The following is a 20869-nucleotide window of genomic DNA, read 5'->3' on the forward strand; positions in this document are numbered from 1 at the left end:
AGTTGGGGTCAGTTTATTATGCAAAAGGATTATACAGTGCAACTAAACATCCTCTCTTACTTTCAAACCACTGTGTTGCATATGCATACATTCAGGCAGACCCTGATTTTATCTTCTCACCACAGCAGTGGCGTCGCTACAGGGGGGCAATTGCCCCCCCTAGGATATTCCTTGCCCCCCCTGTTGCCCCCCCACTGAATTTGGAGCCACCCAGGACAGTCCCGCAATGGGACTTTAACCCCTTGACTGCTAACGACGGCATGGTGCCGTCGCTAGCAGTCACAGTCAGGTGCTAACGACGGCACCATGCCGTCACTAGCACTACCCTACCTTGATGGAGGTCTGTGGACCTCCATCACCACCTACCCCGGCGATCTGCCCCTCAAACTGAAGGGCATTACCGGGGCCACCCGATCCGGCAGGTGACGTCTCGCGCAATGACGTGATGACGTCACCGCGCAACTTTATTAACAACTGACAATTGTCAGTTAAAGAGGTATGGGGGCATGCTGCTTAGATGCCTGTATCTCAGGCATCTAAGCAGCTACAGACCCCCAACATATACCGCTGGAAAGGTAATTACCTCACTAATATAAAATACTAAGTTAAAAAAATAAAAATGGAAAAAAAAGTAAAAAAAAAAATTTGGGGGTCTCTAAAGGCAGATAAAACAAGATCAAAATTGCCTAGAGACCCCCAAATTAAATTATTTAAACAAAGTAGTTTAACTTTAAAAAAAAAGTTTAAGTATTCTAGCTAAATGATCCACTGTGGTAGCCAATGTTACCACAGTGATCATATAGCTATAAAAAGTCACATTCCCTTTTTAAAAATGGCCGATACTAATTTTTAATCCCACAATCCCTTTGATCATGGGGTTAAATTTAGCCAACGGTTGAGGGAAGAAAATTTTTGAAATCCTGATGAACTGCAAATATTATTCAAATCGTGAGTAACCATCTCATCGCTGCAGCGCCTTGCATTTTTACTGCAAGACTTATTTTTGCTGTAAAAGTGATTTTTTTTCTCCCTTTAGCATCATTTCTTTGGGATTGTAAAGGGGAAGAATGTGACGTGGCATTACTGCTCACGTAAGAAGTTAAATTATGGCACAAAAAGTACACCCCTTGGCACATCAAATGAGGGGCTGTATGTGTTTCTAGTACAAACCTGGAGTGCGCAAGACACAAATGAACATGTTGCTATGGTTAGAAAAAACATTTTCTAGCCAAAGCGACATATTCCATCATTATTTGTGCACTTTTGTCCTAGAAATACATGTAGCCCCTCATTTGAAGCTCCAAGGGGCATAGTTTCTTAAAATGGATGAATTGTCCGAATGAGGGAGAGCATCATATGTGGATGAATTGTCTGAATGAGGGAGAGCATGAGTTAATGTGTGGATGAATTGTCTGAATGAGGGAGAGCATGAGTTAATGTGTGGATGAATTGTCTGAATGAGGGAGAGCATGAGTTAATATGTGGATGATTTGTCTGAATGAGGGAAAGCATGAGTTAATGTGTTTGTGTGTATCATAGATGTATAATTGTGGAAGGGCAAAGATGGCACTAGCAGGATGTTTGAGCTTTGGGGACCAAGATGGCACAGGCAGGGTGTATATGGGACAAAGAAGGCAAATCGTATGTGTGTTATCTGGGTGCTGGCCAGGTTCTATGTGGCAGTGTGGACGCCAGGGCTGGCTTTGGGGTTTGCAACCTGTGATCTATGCCTGTAATTTAGGGGGTTTTAAATATACTTTTAATGCTGTGTTTTTATGTGAATTCCAATTGATCTACACCTGCAAAGCTGGGTTTCTGTGTTATTCTGTAGATCCATATCTGCTATGCTATGTTTCCATACATTATTTATGTATACCTGCAAATACAGGGTTTGTATGTCTTGTTCAGTTGATTAATACCTGCAATGCTGTTTCCTTGTATTTATTTGATCTATACCTGCAATGCTACGTTTCATATATTATTGTATACCTGCAAATACAGGATTTGTATGTCTGATTCTGTTTATTTGATATATACGTTCAGTGCTGAGATCACAAGTGAATTTCAATTGATCTATACATGCAAAGCTGGGTTTGTGTGTTAATGTGTTGATCTATACCTGCTATCGGCAGCAGGGTCTAATATATATATATATATATATATATATATATATATATATATATATCTCGGCAGCAGGGACTAATATTAATATATTAGTATCTGCAACTGGGGCTAATATTAATATATATGGATATATGGGCAGCAGGGGCTAATATATATATATACATATCAGCAGCAGGATCTAATATTAGGCCCTGAAATCATTTAGTGCAAGAGTTAAGGTATTGCGTTGTGTTGTTTAAAGGATTTCAAGGATTAGTCGTACTAAATTGTGGCTTCAGGCTTCCCATGTTGAATGATCAAGTATTGTATTGTCCAATAACAAAAGTATCATTCCATAGCACATTACTTTTGGCAATATATATATATATTTTTCCAGTGGTATGATTTAATGGTGGAAATTATTAATGCTCCCCCAGTTTGACTGTGGTATCATGTGTGCCCCCCCTATATATTGTTTCTAGAGTCGCCACTGCACCACAGACCCATAAAAAAAAGTATGTAATGTGTTATCACAGATATACATTATATTACTATGCAGTTCACCATATAAAAAAGGGTGTTATCACACAGAAAAGTTTCTGTTAAGTTGGCGTTCTGTGTTCTTTAGGATTTTCAGTCAAGAGGTTAAGGGATCTCTATAGGGATACAGATGGCCTTTCCTTTATGGCTTTAGAATCAAAATGTACCACAATTTAATCACTTTATGTTTCTTTTCCATGATTTGTACCATCTTATTTTTTTTATGGATATAAGTGAAAAGGGAGACATCAAAATGTATTTTAAATTTATATTCATTCACATTCAGTTTATGCTCAATTATGGAATATGCAGCTTTAATAAAATGTACTGCATTTTATTCATTTATATCTTTCTCAGACAAGGAATATCCCAAGAAAGTTATTTATCCCAAGAAATAAAGGTATCTTTAAAAAAATGGTAAACACTGCTTTAACTTTTAATTCTTAGCGATGCAATTTAAAGCCATTATAGCATCATCAGAAACCATATATAGCAATGTAAGTTAGCATTGGGTGAGTAAGGAGCAACGATGGCCAGCAGCCCACCGGGCGTTTTCACAGGAAGCAGCCATGCGCTGCATAAGCATGAAAACGTAACATGAGGCCTTTCTTAAAAACGCTGGTTTTATCTTGCTTTCTTCCAATAAACTTCCTTTATCTTGCAGGCTGCCATTGTTCCTTCCTTTATCTTGCAGGGACTGCCATTGTTGTCGGTCTGGGGACTTTCCTTGGACAATCACCAAACTGAGCTAATTTTTTATGGTAATGGTATATTCTCATACACTGCTCATTCTTCCACAGACTCTCATTAGCTTAGCGTCTCCTGCAAGGAATTTGAACGTAAAAAAAAAAAAAAAAAAAGAAAACGGACCAATATTTTTGAACTCATATCTACCTTACACCAGCAACAGATATATTTGGTGGGATTTTAACATTAATTAAATAATTACATATTTGAAAGATAAAAGAACACCTAATGGCCTAAGACCAAATATACGGAATTGGCAACCATTTTGAATACATGTAGCTTGGATTTAACAACCTTATGCACAGAAGGAATTGAATAAGAACTGATATCTCTAAAGGGAGAAAACAAAAAATGTTTGTCCAAGAGGAAGTTATGGTTACTATGAAAGACATATTAGGTCATGGGTATGTAATAATAAAGAGTCTTACAAATCTAGAGAATCTCCCTGGATGACTCATTGTGTCTGGATGTGTGTCAGAGTTTAAATACCTTCAGGTTCTTTTTACATGTTTTTGTAGCCGGCATTAGTTAAAATCGGTTCAAACATTTACTGCACTTCTGTCGGGTCCGTACCTCACGACAAGGCAGGTGCTGAAAAGCGGCACTGCCTGAGGTAAATCCTTCCTGACCTCAGATTTCCTTAACTTAGACTTGGCTGCTGATTGTCCTGTCTTCTGGCATCCTGACACCATTGACCTGCACATGCTTTTTAATTTGTGCTTGTGTCTAACCTCTAGAGTTCTGTTCCACCTCCAGATCTCTGGTGGCATGTACCACCAAGTGTGGTCCTTCCTGCACCTGGGTGACAATTCAGTGAATGTGAGTACATCTATATACATTGTGACAACTTCAGTTTTTTTTTTTTTTATAAACTATTTGGATTCACCAATATTCCCTAAAGAGCTTTCGTGAGATGTTGGGTGTAAATAGCTTGTAAAGCTCGAGCTATACAACTGATTCAAAGACTAAGGGATCCCAGTATGTATAGCTTGGATGAAAAATAAGAGAGGTGATTGAAATAAAAGATATAAAGATATTAAGAAAAAAAGTACAAAAGGAAAATCTTTCATAGAGAAAGAAATAAAGGGTTATACTTTTAAACTAGAGGGTTTATATCTAATGTAAGTAGGTTTGGCATTACTGAGAGGGGGTAGATCATTAGAACAGCCTCCCATGAGAGATAGTAGACACTAGTACACGTGAGGGAATTTATACATCCATGGGATAGGCATAAAGCTACCCTGAACCTAAGACCAAGGACTGATTAAAGTCTAAATCTTTACATATGTGCCAAACTGTCCTCCTTATTTGCTGTCAATTTCCGTTTCTGTGATTTTTCACAATGAAGGAATTAAGGTAAATGTTTTAAGCATTACAACAATTTGAATTGGAACAGGGATGTATATATATATTTTTTTTTTTTTAAAAGGTGATGCTAGAGAAAACTGGCAAAAAGGGAACTGGAGTGGCTCTATTGTTTGGAAACTCTGTATCCTAATGTTTTTTTATGGAATGATTTGAGTGTCTTTAAGAATACTGTTTCTTGCTCATAAGAAAGTTTGAAAATTCTCTTATCTTCTGATGATATTCACCTATTTCTCCTTATTTTCAGGTCATTGGATGCTGTACACAAGTAAGGAATTTCCACCTGTGCAATGGTGGCAGATGCTACCAAATGGTGCTTTCTGGATCTTTCTGAAGCAGTACCTTCATATCTTTCCTTTTTTAATTTTTATTTTGGCTGAAGAAAAAGGTATCGACTCCATTTTATCTTGGACTAGATTACCCAGAAAGGCCCACACATCAAAAAAGCCCTTCTGTTCCAACAGGGCTGTCTAAAATGGAAACATGTAAAAATATAGAAGCCTAGAGTTTCAACACTAGTATATAATGAAGATATAAAAAACCCAGAAAGAATAATATTACTTTGATAATCCTTTCTAGAAGAGTGAACATAAATATCAAATATTCTGGATGGATGCTTAGACATTCACCAGATGATGGAAAACTGTCTAGCAAATCCAAGGTATTTCAATTTGGATTATTATTTTTCTTTTTCTTTTTTTTTTTTAGAAAAACAGCAAAACGTGCTAAATCCGTATTCCTTTAACATTTTCAAAAATCTAAAGCATTAACACATTGAAGATTAACTGGATTAAAAATCCCTTAGTGTTATTTTTTGGTTTGAAAGCCACAATTTAGAATCTATTTCAATGTATGAAGAAGAAAAAATCCCACAACTGGTTGACTAAAACTCCTGAAGTGGTGAAAACAAACAGGAAAAAAAAAGGCTATTTTCGTTTATATTTCTTTTCTTTAAAAAAATATTCTCTTACCATTTGTCTGGTTTGTCCGTGGTTAGGAATTCCTAACAAACATGAAAGAGAATAGAGTTGGTAAGACACATTGTGTACCACAACGCAAATAAAATATGGCATGAGAAGAAAAAAAAAATCTACTGCCACTTTTAACATGTTTTATATTTCAACACTATATTAATAATTATATATATTTATCATACTGAAGTTACATTAACACTGAATAATCCATGTTGGAATTTATTCAACTATTAAAATTCTTGGCTGAAATGTAATACTTAATATTTAATCAATGTTACACATTATAGACAATGTATACAATATCTGTCATGTGTGGAATGTTAACATTCATTTTTACTTTGCCTAAGCCAGTATTAGTATACTGTAAAAAAACAAACAAAAAAAAAAAAACATAGGAAAATTTAAGAAGAAAATATTTATTAGGGAAGCCCCATTAAAAAAAAATATGCTTGGGCAGAAAATACACTGCTGTATGCAGTAAAGTTGTTACACCTGGAAAATGCTGTTATTCGTTATGTGATATTTTGGCTGACTTTCAGTGCTGAAGCCGATTCTTTATGGTAATGCTAATAAAGTCTGTCCCTCCATAGACTTTCATTTGTCAGAGTGTCCAGCTGGATGAGCCATTCTATTGTTTACCACAGACTGTATGATGAAGAGTACGAGTGCGTGTCTAGAGGATAACAGCATAGAACATATACAAGTGGCTAGTGTGTGACATCAGAATTATGCAAGAACAGAATTTAAAAAAAAAATTGTTTATTAGGCAAAAAAAAACAAAAAAAACAAAAAATACTGTAAATACATGACTCAAAAAGAGTGAATTATTTACCAAATCAGTTGAAACACAATAAAACTCTGGTGGGATATAATGCTAGTGTCATGCATATAGCAGACAGATTGAGTACATCAACGAAGAAGAGAACTGTTTTAACCTCTTTGCGACAACTGATGGCCCAGGGATGTCAGAGTAAAGCATCCCATTAACGACAATTGATGTGCCTCGCACGTCATGCAGTGAACTTTGCTCAGTCTGTGTTACTGAAATCCCTTGATATCACTCTCTGCAGCAATCACATATTGTCAAACCGTCCTGATCATAATTACTGCGATCAGTAATACAGGGCAATGGAGCCCAGCATGATGATCACATTGTGATCAGCGGCAGCGAGGATCAAAATGAAAAGAGTTTTTCTCCTTGTAAAAAAAAATAAAATAAAAATATATATACACACACATTTTAAAAAAAAGTTAAATAGAAAATGTAATAAAATGTAAACATAACTCAAGTGATGACATCAAATGGGGAATTATCCAGTTCCAAGAAAAAGGTTCTTTAGAAACAATAAAATGTAAAAATAGGTGTACAAAAACCTCGTTCTAGAACGTTCGCGGGATGCGCACAGACAACCTCCGCTGCTACCGGCACCTCTGCCAGGGCTTCTATGGTGGAGCACCGGAAGGTCATGTGATGCCGGCGTTCTGGAGGCAGAGTGGCATATAGGGGGTTAAAATGCATGTCAGGGAGGCAGAGTGGCATATATGGGTGTATAAGGCATATCTGGGAGGCAGAGTGACAAATAGGGGATTAAAGGGCATATCTGGGGGCAGAGTGGCATATAGGGGGTATAAGGCATTTCAGGGGGGCATAGTTGCATATAAGAGGGTATAAGGCATATCTGGGGAGGGCAAATAAAAGGAAATAAAAACCAAAAAAATATTTTTCTTCAATCGGTTTAGTTTTACATGTAAATTAGTATTTACTAGTAAAAAAATTTTTTTTTCCCCTATAGGGTAGTCTTATCTGCAGGCTTTTTCTTTTTCCCTAAGCAAATACGGTATATATGTGTGTGTATGGGTAGGTGTGTGTAAGGGCAGTGTACAAGTGTGTGTATAAGTCATTTTGTAAGAGTGGTGTACATTTCAAAGTAATGTATATACTGAGGTCTTGTTTAGTTGCTATGTGTTGTTGATTTTTTTGCCTATTGTGTCAATCATAAAGAAAGAAAAAAAGGAAAATTTGTGCTTTAATCACGATCATGTGATTGCCGCATATGCACTTAATCTTTGCAAATAATGCTCGTAGCGGGAATATAAAAAGTGCTGCTGTATTATCCACTTTGCAATCAAGTGCCTAGTGCCTAAGTTTTCTCTATTATCATTATCCTAAAACCTCCTGAGATCAAATGATCAAATTTCTCTTATTTTAAGATCAAAAAATGTTTTATATATTCATATCCTATGCACACAGATTTGATATATATATATATATATTATCTATTTCTTAATGTTGTTCTTTTTAACAGTGTAACCATGTGACTATGATGTCATTTAGGTGCCAAATTTGAAAGCTTCCTACACTATTTATATGGAGGTCTTTAGAATGCCTATTACACTTTGAAAAAGCCACTTTTTTTGCGAAACGCATTGTGTTTTATCCATTTTTGCTTTTATTATCTAATAAAGCTTTGAATTATTCTTATTTTTGAACCTCCATTTTAATTTTTATCCTGGTTTTTTTTTCAGATTTTTATCTCACTGGAGCTATTTCCTTGGTGGGGAAAATACCACCCATGCTGATGAGGATTGAGCAACCTTTATTTGCTCTCAAAAATTATACCATCAGAAGAAGCCACACCCAGAAGAACATCCACAGGCGGGGATTATACTGCCCATGCGGTTACAATAGAGCAATATTTAGCTCTATATAGTGTTAGGGTTTCCTGTTATTATTCACCTTGGCTCCATAAGACATACTGCACTATTTTTTGCTTTTTCTTCATTTTACATATCTTCATCCCCTGGTTATATTGGAAGACTCTTACAGCATATAGTGTTAGTGTGTATGAGCCAGGGAAGTTGTGCAGAGAGCGGATTATTGAGTAGTAAACCCCCCTCAAGTCCATGGACTTTGACACCATAAGAGGGATGGTCTGTGTACCAGAGGAAAGGCTTCAGAGATTGATATTTGTGCCAAGATGTTTATGAAGGTCCTGTGGACTCTCTTCCACAAAAGGTCTTGTCAGATTGACTCCAGCAGGGGTGGATGGAGGGTGTTATTAGCATATCTAAATCATCAAGGAGACAGCACTATTGGGAATTCCTTGCTATCATGTACATACCAAGGGAAAGAGAATGGGAGAAAGTTTTTCTCACCAAACCAAGTGGACAACCATTAGAGGCAACTGTCTTCAGAGGCTTTTAAATATTGGACTTCAAGTGGGGGTGTCAAATCCCAGATAAATCTTACAAGCACAGTTTCCAAATTACCACTTTCACAATGCCTGTCAAGAAGGTTTAACCCACAAGCTGTAGTGTAGGATGTCCACAGTTAATGGACCCTTTTTCTAGGGTACATCACTACATCTGGAAAACTTTCAGGTGTTATGCCGCCTCTCAGGGAGTCACTATATAACCCATCTTCACATCATATATCTTGATTTTTCTACAAGCAGGTAGGGGGCCTTAGTTTGGGTGCCTCAAAGTACAGGTCTCAAGTCTGTCAGCTGCAATAAGCAAAGGTTTGGCTTTAGACCTAGCAACAGTCCACTTCATGAGAGCTGTTATCAGGATTAGACCTCCTCTCAGGTCATTTGTTTCCTTGTGTGATCTTATACTGATTCGGTAGGCCTTATTGCTACACCCATTTGAAGCTCTTGAAAATATTACCTCTTTCTCATCATTACATCTGCCCAAAGAATATCTAAACTCCAGGCCTTATCCTGTGAAAAACTAAAAAAATTTGATATCTTCCATCAAATAAGTTATCCTTTGTCCCCTTCCCCAGGTCCTGCCTAAGGTAGTCTCCTTGTTTTCATATTAAGGAGTACATTGCCTCTTGAGAAAGTAACCATACAGCTGGTACCAGGTTATCTTTTCACATATACATCTGGCACTACTTACTGGATGTGGCTTTAGCCTCCTCTCCCAGTTCAGTTGCAAGGTCCATCAGTCCACCTTTCCTTAATTTACCTATATACGTTCATATTTGAGGTATGTGTTATGGTTTTCTGTTCATTTATTTCTGAAACCAATTCATCATTAGCTTGATTAGTATCCAGAGGTCAGGCTGCCATGAATAGCAAGGAAAATGGAAAATTGTTTTCACACTCACTGTAATTTATTTTGTAGTGGTTCAAGCTTGGAGACAATGACTGGGGCTCAGGTGGGGGTTTATCTCTACCATCTGTCTTTTCCTGTCCAATCAACTACTCAGAGGTCATACTGCCACGGAAAAAATATGTTAAGTGTGAAAACAATTTTCCGTTATTACCAACTACTGATTTTTTTCACATAAATGTTTATGAAAAGGGCCTTCTTATCCCTACATTCACTTATTTCCACGTGGACAAGACAGGGATCTTGTAGCTCTGAAATTAACTACGTTACTACATGCTTGATATTATACACCAAACTAACCAGAGCCTGCAATACCTGCCAGCCATAAACTGGATTTACAGCCCTATTGTCTTTGAATATGTATTTGTATTATTGTATTGATCTTGTACTACATCATAGTACACCCCCTCTCCATTTCCAGGGCCGTCTACAGGACAGCCAGGACATGGCTTCTCAGGAAAAGACCAAAAAAACAGTATACAAGGAATGCGCATTTTTACCATAAAATGTATAATGCCTTTAACAAATTTCATGTGACCATGAATTAGAACTGGTCAGAAAAGGACACGAGAAACCTTTTTAAGTTTTCAACCAGGATCTTCTGTCTCAAAAGTCAAATGCTTTCAGGAGCAATTTAAGAGGTGATAGCATAGGGGGCAAAAAAAGTCAGGGACCAGGGTTAGGCAAAAGGCTGAAAAATATGTAGGTTCTTGGTAAACAGCCATACTTTGTCTCCAGTTTTATGGACAGGAGCTGGTCTCCCTTTGCTTTTAGGGCACTGGAGGCACAGAGTATCTAATGTGTCTGTAGCAAGTACAGAACTAGAGAACATAAAGAAGTTGCTGACTTACCACCCCCTTGAGAACATAAGTTTATGTCTTAGACTGTGGCGGTAACTACTGGTCATATATATATATATATATATATATATATATATATCGATTGGTATATTTAGAACATTTTGGTAACATATTACAAGAGCTTCTTTTCCGACCTTTAAGACTGAAACACCGTTTTTTATTACTAGTATTAGACTAAAAATATGTTCTTAAAAACATTCTACCATTTTCAGTTTTAAAACAGTTCTCGTTTTTACATAATGTTTTCAAGCAGCTGCATATTTGTTTGCATTCTTGCTCTGTTATCTTAGCCCAATCTATTAGTAAAAACAATTGTAAACAATAAAATGGCTCTGGCTTAACCCCCTAACAACCAGTGACATAGGGGAAACAATGACATTTTATGTGAAAGGGACTCAACAGGTATGCAGAGGCCATGATCAGGTCACCTACCATAGTACTTCACTGACTTATTGTGTATGATGCAGCCCTATACACAGCAGCCAGAAGGTTTCCTATAGGATTCCCCCGACTGCTGTAGAGGGGAACACCACAGGGAAACCATCTACTGCTCATCTACCCTCTAGGTAACCCAAACAGGTGATGTCACCGATTGTCAGGACCTGGGCCTATGATGGAGCGTGACGTGACCTTCTGGTGCTCAGTCATAGAAGCTCCAGCGAAAGAGTCGGCCAGCAGCAGAGGTTGTCTACGCGCATCGCGCAGACGTTCACCGACTGCCCCTACTAGACACCAAAGAGTCTGGAGCACGGGGGGGGGGGGGGGGGGAGTATGGGGCTACAGAGTGGCATATCTGGGGTATAAGGCATATCAGAGGGCAGAGTGGCATATCAGGAGATATAGAACATATCAGAAGGCACTATGGCATATAGGAGGGTGTAAGGTGCACATCTGGGGTGGGCAGAGTGGCATATGTGGGGGTATAAGGCATATCTGGGGAGGGACAAAGTGGTATATCTGGGGCTATAAGGCATATCTGGGGAGGGAGGAGTGGCATATCTGGGGGCAGAGTGGCATATGTGGAGGTATAAGGCATTTCAGAGGGCACAGTGGCATTTCAGGGCAGTGTAAGGAGCATATCTGTGGGGGCCAGAGTGGCATATCTGGGGGTATAAGGCATACAGGGGTAAAAGGCATATCTGGGAGGCAGTGTGGCAAGCCTGGGCACAGATGTGCATAACTGGGGGGCAGGTTGGGAAATAAAAACAAAAAATGAATTTTTCTCATTTTTATTCTGTTTGTTTTTAACACTCATTATGTACATTATTTTTTTATGTGATTAATCGAAAAAATAATCAGCCAACTAATGGATTATGAAAATAATCTTTGGTTGCAGCCCTATTATAAATTGCTAGAAAGGAACATTACTCCAACTCTAGTGTCTATGTACTTGCCTTATGTGAAAGCAATGATGATATTGATACCAAAACCTTTAGGAAGACTGGTGGAAATGTGTTAGTACTTCTGTTTTGGGGACAGGTTGTAGGTACCTACAATTAATGTATGGAATAGTGGCTGATACCTTGGTCAATCAGCAAAAAGAGCAAGCTAGTCAATCGACATTTTCAGATTGGAAAAATGAATGCCTCGATTTGTTCACATTTTGTCAATCTTATCAGCCTTATTCAAGACAGTCCTCTTCATAAGTGATTATTTCAGGTTATCAATATATTTTTTATGTATAAAGTTTACCATATCCCCAACGACCATTACACTCCGGTGAGCCCCTTACTTTCTATGTTCCCTCATGAAAACAATAGGCGCCTTCTCAATTGGCTTCTCCAAACCAAAGTCGGATTCAGACCCTATTGCCAGGAAGGCACAAATTTCAAGGAACAAGTCACACTCAAAATCTGCAAACTACAAAGCCAGTCAATGCCAACAAAAAAGGGATAAATCTCTTCTTTATCGATAAAGTATACTCAGGACTCAGAGTCGGACACGCTTAATGTGTTTTGCACATAGGTGCTTGAGGTGCTCTGTAGGTCGTGGATTTTGAGCGCCACTTGCCTCTTTGAAGCGTGTGCCACTTGGATATAATGCCTGCCACCTTCAATGCCCCTTTGGCTGTACATAATTACATTCAAACCAACTTCTATCTTGTATATTTACCCAATGACTGCTTTGTGTTCAGAATATAAATGCCCTGTTTTCCCCCAATAAATGTTAGTCTTTTCCATCTGGTCATGTCGTCGCTCTGGTGGTTTGATAGGAGCGTCTTTCTCTGGAGTAGTGCCTTATTCTGAGGACTGAAATGGCTACCCACTTGTAGCTGGTTCAGACTGTGAGGAGTGTGGCAACAAGGGCCAAGAACATACTGGTTGCTGTTACAAGCCCCCACCCCCCCAATGTAATTTTTATTTAATCTATTATCTGAGCTTGAGAATAGTAAAATTAACTATTTTATATACCAGCTGCTTAGTTACATAAATGTTATACTGTTTATGCTGCAGGTGCCCATTTGAAGGGCCCTATTTGTTGTCAATCATGGGTCACTACCATAGACACAGCACTTGTATCTGTAGAGGTTTACTTTAAAATCAGGTATGATTTTGGGTGTTTTACCAAATCTGGTAAATATTATACCTTTATTGGCCAATTGAAGTGTAGCAGATTACAAGCTTTCAAGTCTACCTAGATATCTTCTTAAGGAATATTAGCGATTTAGTAAATTTAAGCTTACACTGAAGCCATTAAGTAAGTCCACAAATGAGCATATCATTTACAAATTATGTTATTGTCAATTGAATTGAAATGTGTTTGTAGTGTGGGAATGTAGTGGAATCCCTTCCTAAGCATAAACAGTGTTGCTGACATGCCTCGATATCGAGGCATGTAGCAACACAACCCCCTTACCCTGATAGCCTTGTGATTGCGTCAGAACCCACGGCGGGATTCTCGCCACAGCTACTCACCCACTCCCGGAAGAAGGTCCCACGCCGCGTCTGTCCCGTCCACCTCCACCGGCCGCGTGGTCTGTTCTAGGCGCAAGAGCGCCCTCACCAAACTTTGTGTCTATGGGCGTGGTGATCACTAGCGGGAAGTTCAAAAACTGAGCACCGAGACTCATTCAGTGCTCAGTTATTGTGCCGTTGAGTACCTGTTCCTTGTATTCCTTGCTGCCTTTATCGTGTACCAGACCCTGGCTATCCGTGACGTTCTCCCTCTGTGTACTAGACCCTGGCTATCCTGACGTGTTCTCTCGCGTACCTGACCCCGGCTATTCTGGCATTATCCTTACGTGTCCTATATTCGAGGTGTGCTATTTTTTTTAATAATAAATTAGATCATATGATAAAAATAATGGTATCTAAAGAAAGCCCTGTTGGTCCTGGAAAAAAAAAGTGTGCACACAAAATGAGAAAGAAGAAAATTACAGCTAAACAGCAACACTGAAAAATGTTAAAAGAGCCATTGCCCCAAAGTGTACTACGAGTAAGAAACAGTCTTGTCATTAAGGGGTTAAATACTGTTAAGGTATACAAGGCCCCTGGACGGAATGGTATACAACCAAGGGTACTTAAGGAGCTAAGCCTAATTCTGGCCCAACTATTATTACTGATCTTTAGGGATTCTTTCAGTTCAGGCATAGTTCCATTAAATCGGTGCAAGGCAGATGTTGTGCCCATATTTAAAATTACAGGCAATTACAGGCCAGTAAGCTTAACATTGGTAGTGGGGAAATTATCTGAAGGGTTGCTAAAGGTATACATTCGAGAACATATCTTGATCCATAATCCAATTAGTGGAGGTCAACATGGATTTGTGAAAGACCGGTCTTGTCAAACCAACCTATTAGCATTCTATGAAGAAGTTAGTAAAAATATAGACCTGGGGGTGGCTGTAGATGTGATTTATCTGGACTTTACATTTCATACGGTTCCACATAAAAGGCTACTCTACAAATTAACAGAAATAGGCTTAGGGGCAAATGTCTGTATTTGGATCGGAAATTGGCAAAAAAAATATAGAATGCAGAGAGTTGTGAATGGATGTTTCTCAGACTGTACGCAGGTATTAAGTGGAGTTCCTCAGGGGTCTGTCCTGGGTCCTCTTAGTTTTAATTTATTTATAAATGATCTCCCAAGCTGCATTGAGAGCCATGTCACAGTTTTTGCTGATGACACAAAATTAGGCAGGGCAATTCAAACTAATTCAGACACTGATACTAGTTATGGAGAGACTAAAAAAGTTCAAATTATATACACTGGAAAAATGGCATTTTAGAGGGGATATGATGACATTATATAAATATATGCAGGGTCAATATAAAGAGCCCTTCAGTGACCTGTTCATTAAATTAAGAAATAACAAGAGTTCACCCTCAGACTGGAAGAGCGGAGATTTCATAGACGACAAAGGAAGGGATTCTTTACAGTAAGGACAATAAAGGGATGCCATTCACTGCCAAGGGAGGGAGTGTTATTAAATACATTAGATGCCTTCAAATGGATGTTGTATATACATCACCTCTCTCAAACCAATACCACCAATTGATATGTGTGGAGAGTAATCCATATATTATTATTAATATATATATATATATATATATATAGTTCTACTAAGGTTTTCTACCTGATATTACAACAGCCAACCCAAGATTCTTACCAGAGAGAGCTTTAATTAGAATCTGCCCAGATTAATGTTAGAGCAAAGACAAAACCAGAGTTACAGTGATATACAGATGACAATCATTCATACCAATCACAAACATCCCATCTATCTAATATCTACTGCTAAGTGTGTATGCTGTGTGGGTGATGTGCAAAGGGTGAGGCTCACCAATCTAGTCTCAAATATGTGTTTCTAATATGTCTTTTAAGGGATTTCTCTCTTGATATGTAAATGAGGTCCCTGTCCTGTGTTCCCAAGACTCCACCGTGTGATTTTATTGACTTGCTATGTTTCCCAAGCCTATCTCCAGGTGATGCATTTCCTTCCTTTCCTAAATAGCATGTAGATGTGACATTATTTTCTTACAGCTGTATTTCATGTTATGCATGTTCTGTGAAAGGCATGACATACAGGGCTATGAATAGAATATTTTAGAGCTTCTTGATCCAAGGAGCAGGGTTGAACCTGATGGACTTAGTTACATAAGGTTGAAACAATACCTATTTACACATTTCCATATTCAAATAGTTGGCACCTTTCTGGTTTGTGGTCAAGTCTCACCTTTCCAGGTTCAAACCTATTGGCCGCTTTGAAGGGACATTTGTCAACACTCCATTTGCCAACAAATGGCAACAAGTGAACCAATTTGTGTTGTGTGTGTTTACCCAGAGTCATCTTTGTCTTCTGTTTTTGAAATCTGTGTTTTTCTCCAACAGTGACTTATACTTACATCCTGACTGATAATGGTTCCTTTAGGAGACTTTCCCAGGAGGATCCCAGTTACTCCAAGACTTGGAGCAGGTACCTACCTGCAGCTGGCAGCGACAGCAGGGGAAGTCCTGGTAGTCCCCTGGCTCCTGTTATAGTACTTAATACACACTCCCTGGCCATCGCTGCCACCTTTCTTGTTGTTTATTGCTTTCAGTAAAGGCATCCAGGGGAAGAGGAAAGTAAGAATGCATGCATCCATTTACATGCAGTTTAAGGCACTGGTGCTTTATTGAAAACTAGGTAGGGCTGAAGTGTTTATTTAAACCTGAAGTCTGAGTTAAAAGTTACTTGAGAATATATACATATGAACACACGATGTTATAGTACTGTGCAAAAGTTTTAGGCAGGTGTGAAAAAATGTTTTCGAAAATAGACTTGTTACTTTGTGTGAATGAAAGAAATCTAAATCAAATCAATATTTGGTGTGACCACCCTTTGCACACACTTTTGTAAGGAATGCAGCAGGTAGGTTGATCCCAAACATCTTTGAGAACTAAGTGTATCTGTGGATTTAGGCAGTCTCAGTTGCCTCTCTCTCTTCATGTAATCCCAGAGAGACTAGATGATGCTGAGATCAGTGGGGGGCATACCATCAATTCCAGGACTCCTTGGTTTTCCTTATGCTAAAGATAGTTCTCAATGACCTTGGATGTATGTTTGGGGTAGCTGTCAAGCTGTGAAATACACTTGAGGCCCTCCTTGATGGCACTGCATGATAGATAAGTATCTGCATGTATTTCTCAGCATTGAGAACATTTATTCACATAGCGATTTCCATTTGAGTCAGTCACATTGGCTCCACTCATGTGAGTGTTCTAGCCCATTACTTTTATTCCATTAATTTGTGTTGCATACAGGTAGCACTATTATTTGTTTCTTTTATGTTTTATGTATAACCAGGATTCTGATCGTTTTTATATATCTCATTATTTGCTCCACTCATTGGGGTGGGTTACACCACTGCTATTCTCTTTTGCATTTTTCCACACCTGCCTACACCAACCTAAGGTGCTGAATTCAGTCAGTCTGTGCGTCCCTGCGTCTCTCTGAGTCCTAGTACCTGGACTTTCCTCTATCTCCCTAACATCCAAGAGAAGCCAGAGTAACCCAACCTCAGGCTGAGGCTTCACAGGTTAAGTGAGCTGCATGTATAAATCATGACAGTGTAATATGCCATGTGTCGTCTAAGGGCTGTATTTACCTGATTTTAGACCTGCTAAAGAACAGATGATTGTTATGTCCTGATATGTAAAACTATAGAACAGGGTGAACTGCCTTTTTTTCCACATGACTGTATATCAGGGTATGTTTGTGAAAGTGTGTATGTTAACGCGTAAACATGTGCCTCAGGGTATGTTATTGAAAGTGTGTTTGGGTATGTCAGTGTGTGTGTGTGTGGATCTTTTAGTGTGAGAGAATGTGTCTTTGTACGGGTATGTCATGTGTGTATGTCTGGGTATGATTATATTTTAGTGACAGTGTGAGTCTGGATGTGTGTTAGTGTGAGTGCCCTTCCCGAGGTCAGGCTCTGGCTCCTCCCTTGTTTCACATACGCATAGAAATGACCAATACTGCAAAGTGGAACTTTGGGCCAATCTTGATTTCCAGATGCTGGCAGCTAGTGGGACTGTAAAAGGGACAGGAATGAGAAGGTAGCTTAGCAAGTAATGTGTGCCGTAAAAGAATAAACGAAACCCTAAAGAGCATTTTGTTTGAGTGTCACAGTCAACTACACATTTTTCTTTGAGGTCTAAAAAAAATTGCAGATGATAAGTCAGTATGTTTTATGTTGTGTTTTGCATGATGGGAATGACGTGATGTTAAACCACGAGTGCTGGACAGTTTCCAATTGTATAAGCCGGAAGCCAGGCGGTTTTGAGCATTTTAGTTATTGTTTAACTATAGTTGAAATTAAACACCCTTGTCGTGGCACACCATATAATCTCACTAAGGCATACAAATCTATAACAATAATAAAAAACTAAAAAAAACCCTTATTTTTCAAAAAAATATAGATGTTCAAACTCAATTCTATTTTCGTTACATATACATACGGGACAACACAAAAAACATCCAGGAGGATGTTTCAACAAGCTTCCAATGTCCCATACATTGCATATCAGTAAGGATCTGTTAAGATATATTTTTAACATGTATGCATATTAAAGTTCAATCAATGACTTTATGAGCTGTGTGGTTCTAAAATAGTTATATCATATACACATATTACACAGGAGCCAAATGAAATAAACAGGTGACTTTTGTATATTTTATACAGGCTCATAAAATCAGTAGAGAATATAGGTAGTTTTTAATTCTTACCCCTATTAGGCATCAATAGGCGCTTCTTCATGTTGCCTGTTCCAAGCATAAAAAAAAGAAAATCTTTATGAAATAAATGCATGGAATACATTTTAATTAAAACAGAAAAATGACAAGATTTCATTTGCACTAGAAAGATTATGCAAAGGAAGCACAAATACAAATTCTCTAAAGAATTTGTGGTAGCATTGAAGGTGAGAGGCTATTCTCTAAATTGTGCAGACACTATTCACAATATAAATGTCTATAATACAAAGAAGATTAGAACATGTTATTTTCATTGGGTGATTGCATTTTTAGACTCTGGATTGTATTTCTTCCTAGATGTTTTCAGAGATATGCTACCCATGGCAAACCAAGACCAACCATGGCATACTAAAAAGTAACACACAAAAAATAAAACACACAAAACATCCCTTCCTCCATATGTGCCGCTGCACTTTGATTTCCTAAAGTTACATTCTGTAAATCCAACTTCATGAAATCCAAGTCTTATGATGACTTTATTCACTACAAAATGGTAGTTGTAGGCTACGCACCTACAACTTTGTCCTCTCTCTTGCTAAACAACTCTAATATCCTCACTTTCTTAGAATCCACATTCAACTCCATTTTCTGTCCCTCTCCACCCAGACCACAATCCTCTCAATGCTCTTTTGCTACCCTTACAAAGACAAGAATGAAACAATCAGGCAAGACTACACTTCTCTGTAATCTCCATCTACACCACCCACCATCCCCAAACAAACCGATTCCCCCCTACTTGCCACTCTTCTTGATTACCAATCTTTTTAAATTCTTTCCTATCCTCTAAAACGGCCTTTAAGCATGCTCAAATGCTTACACAATGCTCCTCTTTCTGCTTCCCCACTTTGTGAAACCATCCACTGGAACCCCGCTACCTCAAGAATACTAGCATACAAAACTCTGCCCTATATATTTCTGCTCTCATAACAAAATACAACACTACTTGATCACTATGTTTTTCCAGACTATAACCTCTCCCTTTTTACACTCACAGAACTTCACTTGTACTGCACAATTCCTCTGGGACTTACTTCCACCTAACCTCCAGTCTCCACAATATTCAAGAAAAAAACTCAACCCACTTCTTCAGGGATAGGTTCTAGTTGAAAATATTGTACATGTCTTCCATTTATCTATGGTACAATCCCTCCCTCCATAAATTATGTTTTTGAACACCCCATTCCCTCTAGAGTATAAGCTTGCAAGGAGGGCCCTCTTTATCTAATGTATAGGTCAGTCTTAGTCTGACAATTTTAGCTTTGTCATACCCTTGAATGCAAGTGCTGTGTAAATTTTATTATGCATTTGATCCTGTAGTTTGGGGTAGCCGTATTAGTTCAGTGTATAAGAATGCAAAAAAGCAGAATGTTGCAGAATCTTGTAATACCTTTTTCATTGGACTAACAGTATTTAAAATAATAGACGAGCTTTTGACTTGATAAAGGGAGGACTCCCGAAAGCTCGTCTATTATTTTAAATACTGTTAGTCCAATAAAAAAGGTATTACAAGATTCTGCAACATTCTGCTTTTTTGCATTTGATCCTGGAATCTAACTGGAACCTACTGATTAAATTAAAAGACTGAGTGGACGTTGAGATTACGACAATAGACTGCTCAGGAAAGAGCTGTGAACCCTACATATTACTGTACAATTGTTTACAATGTCTTTTTTTTTTTTTTTTTTTTACATATACACTGCTCTTATATAACTGACAACAATATAGAACTTATATAACTGTCAACAATACATCTGAATATCCCATAATTGAACTATGTCTTTGTCACTAATTTACAAATCACTGTGTGGGGAGATATGAATAGGAAATTAAATCAAAATATACTTTTTGGTATTATCTATACCCCACATTCAGTTCATAGTAGTAGCAGAAATTATAGCAGCTGTTGCTGTTACCGTTTGATTCACATTAAACCCAGACTAAATTCGCTAGTTCCCTTTAAATACTAGTAACATAGTTCATAAGGTTGAAAAAAGACCAAAGTCCATCAAGTTCAACCTATATACATATTGTGTCCCTACTGTGTTGATCCAGAGGAAGGCAAAAAAACCCTTATGAAGCAGATGCCAATTGCCCCATACCAGGGGGAAAATTCCTTCCCGACTCCAAATATGGCAATCAGAATAAATCCCTGGATCAACGTTCTGTCCCTATTAATCTAATATCCATAACTTGTAATATTATTGCTTTCAAGAAACACGTCCAGGCTCCTTTTGAACTCTTTTATTGAGTTTGCCATAACCACTTCCTCTGGCAGAGAGTTCCATAATCTCACCGCTCTTACTGTAAAGAACCCCCGTCTGTGCTGGTGTAGAAACCTTCTTTCCTCCAACCGTAGAGGATGTCCCCTTGTTATAGATACAGTCCTGGGTATAAATAGGTCCTGGGAGTGATCTCTGTACTGTCCCC

At 38.3% G+C, this 20869-nt stretch overlaps 1 protein-coding gene across 1 annotated transcript in view; it reads right to left on the reverse strand.

Moving 5' to 3' along the window:
- LOC149275829 (metastasis-associated protein MTA1-like) overlaps window positions 1–20869 on the reverse strand; it is a 147937-nt gene that overhangs the window by 9227 nt on the left and 117841 nt on the right. The window contains exons 17-18 of the mRNA XM_089504250.1: window positions 18416–18451; window positions 5727–5758 (exon numbers count right to left, since the gene is read on the reverse strand). Of these exons, the coding sequence (XP_089360376.1) occupies window positions 5727–5758; window positions 18416–18451 (68 nt within the window). The remainder of the gene's footprint in view (window positions 1–5726; window positions 5759–18415; window positions 18452–20869) is intronic.

This window comes from Sceloporus occidentalis, unplaced genomic scaffold (assembly GCF_023333645.1).
Source record: "Sceloporus occidentalis isolate IW3139 unplaced genomic scaffold, rSceOcc1.0.p SCAF_263, whole genome shotgun sequence".
Classification (NCBI taxonomy): Eukaryota; Metazoa; Chordata; class Lepidosauria; order Squamata; family Phrynosomatidae; genus Sceloporus; species Sceloporus occidentalis.